Source organism: Austrofundulus limnaeus, unplaced genomic scaffold (genome assembly GCF_001266775.1).
Source record: "Austrofundulus limnaeus strain Quisiro unplaced genomic scaffold, Austrofundulus_limnaeus-1.0 Scaffold565, whole genome shotgun sequence".
Taxonomy (NCBI): domain Eukaryota; kingdom Metazoa; phylum Chordata; class Actinopteri; order Cyprinodontiformes; family Rivulidae; genus Austrofundulus; species Austrofundulus limnaeus.
The window spans coordinates 17,953-24,697 of NW_013952967.1; the positions used below are offsets into that span (position 1 = coordinate 17,953).

Below are 6,745 nucleotides of genomic sequence, written 5' to 3' on the forward strand. Positions count from 1 at the left end.
ACACACACACACACACACACACACACACACACACACACACACTGACTGAGGTCACGACTAACGTAAGGGCTTTTATTTTGCCGGAAAAGCCACCCGCTGCTCCCCGTGTGTTTCGGTAGCTTGACAAAGCTGTGACCACGAATGAGCCAATCGGCTGTGGAAGGCAGAGTTGTCCCTGTGGCCGCCATTAAAGAAAGGAATCCTTGAATTTAAATGGAAACCAACAGGAACCGAGGCTGAAATAATGATCCAAATCTTCATTACAACGCAAGCCGGCGCTGATTTCGAGACGTTTTTAACAGGATGTACATCATTTTTAAGCTAAATTTTGCGATGGAGGAGTGAGACGAGGCGTTTCAAATGTTTTGTTTTTAAAGCGGACACCGATTTAGGGCTCTAAGGGGGAGGGGGAGAGTTGCTTCTTTTGCTCTCCTTTTCTTTTTGTTTTATGAACATTTTACGCTGCTTTTAATATGCCTATAYTGCGCACTTTTGAGATGCCGATATAATTGAGACAACACCGTCTCTTTTATCCGCTTTTAGCTCCGGCGGAGGAAAACTGCAGTCAGAAGGTTGTTGAATTAACTCTCCTTCAAAAGCCAAATGTTACAAAAAATATTTATGTCTGATTAGGCTTGGACATAACAGTTAACACAAACCATCAAAATTCGTTCTTTATTTCCCTGGACGTGAAACGATGGGGAGTTGGATCTCGCAGTGAGGAAGGATGAGTTCTTGTTTTGTACCTAACGGGGCCAGCTTGGAGGATTGCCATTCCAATCTATTCTGTCTGGTAAGAGATTTAAAACTAAAGGGAAAGCAGCCATTTTTAACTAGCTGAGCGGGGCTAAGCTAACGTTATCCTCAGTTAGCTAGGCTTATGGCCCTGTCAAGCTGACATCATTTTAGGACAAGCTTTTCCACTTCGCTAAAATGTTCCTGCGTGTGTATTTATTTTTAACAAGTTGAACTGTTCCGACAATTCTGTTGTCTTAAACTTTCTTTTCCAAACATTTTTTTCTTCTTGTTCGCAAACTAAAACCACTTGAACGCTCCTCACTTTTAAATCTTAAATGACTACATTCCAGTGATGTTTTTAAGACCAGAAACCTCTCCGGGATCATTTCGTAGCACTTTCTCTCATTCTCCTCAACACCTTGTTTACCATTAACTCAGTGTTTATTTCTCATTGCGTTGCTGTTAGGTTTTATCAGGGGTTTGATCCACAATCCGAACACTGATGTACTTTCTTTTGCGGAGCAGCTTTTACTAAAAAGTTCGAGTTTAAAGAACCTGTTCATTCAGAAACTGTTTTTGTTTTTTTCCCTCAAACGAACCACAGCTCCACTTGTCCTCGCATGCCTCTCCATAAAGCCTTTCCACGAAATGATTGTTTTGTTGTTGTTTTTATTATAAGGAACCTGATTGTTTCTAACAGTATTTATGTGTCATGGCAGGGTTTAGATTCTAATGTTTGCACCCACTAAGGRCACACTGGCTTGATTGCATAATCTTTGGCATCAAAGACAGCAACAGCTTCTCATGAACTAGGATGAAACTGAGCTACTCTRTAGTGTTCTCATATTGTCGTGTTGTGGCAGGTTAACATAATCCTGAATAACTGTGGTTGGGCTTCTACCCAGTTGATATTCTTTAAATCCCACGTGAGGGTGCATTAAGACTAATAGAGTGCAGTGCATTTTAGCCGTGACAGCAAATGTGAATTGCCTGCTTAAGTGTGCTGTCCCTCTTCCGACCAGATAATCAAGAGCAGAATCTAAGTGTTTGTTGTTGCAGTTAATTGGCTTGTCAACAGGCTTAACTACACTTGGATGGTGGACTGACAGYCTAATGTGCTCCTCTTTAATGTCAGGCTTCCCCGTAGGAAGTCCTTAATGTGATGATGGGAAGTGCCTGAATTCAGCCCTCTTCTTAGAGACTGAGAGTTTYGTATCTACTTTTTCTGTTGAGTAGTGACAGTAAGATACTGTAAAATGCCAGGATTTTATGTGCATTTTGCAAATGGAGTAGTAATGCTGACATTAGGCACATTAATGTTAACAATGTAGAGAAATACTAGATGCAGACTGACACAGCTTCCAAGCTGTCCGCCCCCCTTAAATGTAACATTTCATTCCAGAAAATCCCTGCTCCTTAGTACTGCTCCATTGTGTCGATTGTGTGCACTGAACTCATAATTAYGATATTTACTTGAAGGCAGCACAGTGGACAGACTGGATGAAGGCTGGTAGTTGTGRTGCTGTGCCCGTCTGGTTGACATTTTCCTGCACACTGAGACTAAGCACAACACCACTGCTGTTATGACTCACTTGCTGAACAGAGTCCACTTTGTGGTTTTATGGCAAAAGAATGTGAACACATTGTGGTAGTTCACTTCCCCTCCGTTCTTCTGTGGACAATCTCCTATGGAATTTGATTTTATTGTTGTCAATACCTTTATCTTTTCGGTGCCTTTTGTTCATCCGACAAGGTGAACTTGGAGCATAAATTCACTTGATTTGACACACTTGTAGCTGCTTTGTGTTATATTTTCTTCTGTTTTAATGAAAGCATCCGGATTCAAGGAATTACCAGAAAACATTTGCTCAGTGGCTCAAATGAAACTTATTACATTTGCATTTTTGGGACCCCCAAAACATGCAAACGCAAACTTGTTAGTTTCATGCTGGCTTTGTGATGAAGTTAACTCAGGGTTAACTCATGTGACCCTGAGTTTTTAACCTAAAACAAAAAAAAAGTATGACAGATATAAATCAGAATGTCCTTACATACTCGAGTTTAAAAATGAAAAATAAATACGTTTGCCACTCTGGTCAACAATCAACAATATATAAGTGCTGTTGAGAACGGTGCCTTCTGCAATTGTGCTGTTTGCTCATGGAAAAAGAAACATGGTTTCTGTAAAAGAGGAGCATTTGTGGCATGGTTTAAGCAGCTTCACCTGTTGTTTCATATCTTGAAAGGCAGGAAGGCAGCTGTTTGCACACACTGTTCCCTATTCAGGCCCACAACTCCCAAGTTGCCAGAGGGAAGGTGAGCAGCTGGCAGAATCCGAGGTCACATCCTCTGGCCGAAGCATGCGTCACCTCAGGAACACTTCTAGCCTGTATCCAGTGGCTTCAGCCTAAGTCTCTCTCTGCTAATGCACTAGTGTGAGTCTTGGCTTTGGCATAATGAAATCTAAAACGGCTCATGACCAGCCTTGCTCACCCTGCTGGGATGTTTTCGGACTGCTCTCACATACCTGAGCATTTGCTGAAATACAGTCAGGAAGTAAACAGTGTGGCTTCATCGTGCGGAAGATTGAAGCACAGCCATCTGAGGGAAATAATCCGAATTATTTGGCATTTGGCTTTTTTATCCTTTGCCTGTAATTTGTTTAAAAAYGACAAACAGCACAATTGCAGAAGGCACCGTTCTCAGTTGCACTTATACGTATATTGTGGATTGTTGACCAGAGTGGCAACCGTATTTATTTTTCATTTTTAAACTCGGGTATGTAAGGACATTCTGATTTATATCTGTCATACTTTTTTTTGTTTTAGGTTAAAAATCAGCTCTAAGAGAAAAGCAGCATCCTCTTAATTCTCAGATACATATAGACAACATAAGGTTATTAGATTTTAGTTTCAAGATCCTTCATTTCAAATGGAATTTACTGAAGATACATTGTTTACGCAGTTTATACAGCATTCAGCTTCAGATTGGTAAATGATCTTTGTGTATTTGTGTTTTGAACAAAATGCTTTAAGGTRCATTCTTCTGCTGTACAACAAAATAACTCCAGTCATTCTTGATTTTAATCTGCTTATTGTTTGTGTTATAAGTTCTCATTGTTTACATTGATATCTGGTGCTAGTGTGTTTGACAAACAGTGAAACCAGTTGACTAACTTGATTTCAAAACAGAGTTTGCTGGAGTTCTTACAAATGAATCAGTTTCTGAYAAGGTTTCTTCAGACAAGCTTCCCCACTTCTCCCAGCAAATACTAATTAAGAGCTACTGGCTAAAATCACTGTAATTCATCTTCTTTTCAGTCTGTCAAGACCCAAACAGAACAGAGTAGAGCAGAAATGGCAAGTARATTATACTTCCCATCTTTACTRTTTCARTTCACAAGGTTTGGTTTGTTTGACMAAGTGCAGTGTGAATGTGAACAAGCACCAACTGAAAATGTAAACAATGTTGCAGTTAGGGCTGGGCGATATGGACTAAAATCAATATCACGATATATTGACCAGTCACCTCGATAACGATAAATGCACGATAACGCTTACTGCCACCACCCACCACCACACCCAAGTACACGGTATAGTATAGTCATAACACTGTGTGCATGGTCTTWTTCAAAGTACACAGTTTAGTTTTCTCTAATGAAGCGTTATACAAATATTTTAACCTGAACCATTTGGACCAAAGGGATTTRTAAGGAAGAGTTTGATTTTGAACAGCTTGTCTGTAGTTTATACTGTATTTGTCATTTTAGTGATTTTTAAAATATAAAAAATTAAACATTTTTGGCGAGACTTGAGTCATATATAGTCATATAAATATTTCATAACTTCATAACTTTTCAGCGCWAACACATGTATGTRTGTACTATAATTTTGTTTTTAAAAATWTACCAAACATGTCTTTTGTACTGCACAAAATAACTTAACTACATTTTTTATTTGTTAGACTGACTGATTTCTCCATTAAAATATTTCTTTCAAAACGATTATATCATTTAGAGAGCTCATGGTAATCATTTAATTCTGTTTATTCTTCAAATTTGATCATTTATTGAATCACAGAGCAGTTCAGTCACCGTAAGGTTCTAAATTTAATGTAAATATGTGATTATTATTTTTATTTTATTTATTTTTTGTTTTGTTCTGCGCTTCTGTTTCCTGTATGTAGTGTATATAAACGTGTGCATAACAGTATGCGGTCTTCTCGCGAGAGATTACGTGAATTGCCAGTCACATTTCAGAGTCGAGTTGTGCACGAGACAACTCTGGTTCTGTTGCGGTGTTGTTAAAGCTGCCCAGTTGTTTCATTTGCTGAAAGTAGTGGCGCGCGTTCTGCGCCAAGTACAAACCGAGCCGAGACCGCCTGGTGCGCTGCAGCGCACACATGGTGTGAGTCAGATTCACTGTTGTGTTTGTCCCATATTGAAGCAAAGATGAATCTCCGTTTAACGTTTACCACCTCATCCTCACCAGGAGAACGGCACTATGTTCTCCAGGTGAGCATTTTTCATATGTTTCTATAGTTTATCAGTCTCATTTTTCACTGCTTGTTTATATGTAGAACCATACTGTGACAGGGCTGCTCTGTGATAAACGTAATTCAATAAATGATCAAATATGAAGAATAAACAGTATTAAATTCTTGCATGAGCTTGAACAATTTAAATAACTGTTAAAATAAACCATCCATCCATCCATCCATCCATTTTCTGTACACGCTTCTTCCTTTTCAGGGTTGCGTGGGTCACTGGTGCCCATGTCCAGCAGTCACAGTGCGAGGGGCAGGGTACACCCTGGACAGGTCGCAAGTCCATCACAGGGCCACACATAGAGACAAACGAGACAAACAACCATTCACTCTCTCACTCACTCACACCCTAGGGACAGTTTAGAGTTATCAATTAACCTAACAGTCATGTTTTTGGTCTGTGGGAGGAAGCCGGAGTAACCGGAGAGAACCCACGCATGCACGGAGAGAACATGCAAACTCTACCCAGAAAGGTCCCCGGACCGGGATTTGAACCGGTGACCTTCTTGCTGAGAGGCATCAGCTCTACCAACTGAGCCACCAAATGTATTTTCAAGTTATTTATATACGGGCGAATGTGGTGTAGTGGTAGAGCAGCCAGCTTGGCATCCGAAAGTCTTAGGTTCAAATCCCCGCCACGCCCACATGTCGTGGTGTCCTTGAGCAAGACACATAACCCTAACTGCTCCCCGGTGCACCTCACATGGCTGCCCGCTGCTCCACTTGGGTGTGGATGGGTCAAATGCAGAGCACAAATTTCATCATTGTGTGGAAACATACATTGATGACCAATAAAGCACCTTTACCTTTTTTTTGTTCTGTATAACAGACAGATATTTGCTATAATTTTCAAATAAATAATTAGGATTTGTCTGGTCAAATAAAGTTCAATAAATAAATTTGTCAATCCATACATCATTAGTGATCTAACCAGTTCCAAACATCCATGAATCAGTTTTGCATAATACAAGCTGACAAAACTGACAAAAGTTATTTTCTTTATGTCAACATTGTTTGGCACAGAGTTAGTTTATGTTCTGAAGGCTGCATGATGTCATGTCAGTTTGTAATGAGTGGACCTGTCAGTAAGTCAGGCAAAGAAATGCCTCCTAAATTCACTGTTTGTGGTTATCAATATTTTACCTGTTTACTGGGTAAAGTTTTTAATGTTCTTAGTTTTAAACATGCAGTCGAGTGTCATCATTGCTTGGCACAATGACATGTTCTGTTATAAATAAAACTAAATCAAGAATAAACAATGTAAACATAAAATTATTCTCTAAAATCATTGTTTGTGAAAAATTATGTCACATTAATTTCATTATCATGGCTACAGCAGTGAGTTTAAAAACAAGATGATGCAACTAATTGAATGAATAATCCGTCTCTAATTTAGTTATTTAATCAAGTGTTTTTTATGTAGGTAAAAGTATGTTTTGGAACCTGTAAAATACACCAGAAT

The 6,745-nt window shown here is 39.3% G+C and overlaps 1 protein-coding gene across 1 annotated transcript in view; it reads left to right on the top strand.

Annotated features, from left to right (window-relative positions):
- Positions 1-125: 125 nt before the first annotated feature.
- med13a (mediator complex subunit 13a) overlaps positions 126-6,745 on the top strand; it is a gene marked incomplete in the record, with an annotated part of 244,898 nt that continues 238,278 nt past the window's right edge. The window contains 1 exon segment of the mRNA XM_014026539.1: positions 126-793. Within this exon segment, the coding sequence (XP_013881993.1) occupies positions 728-793 (66 nt within the window).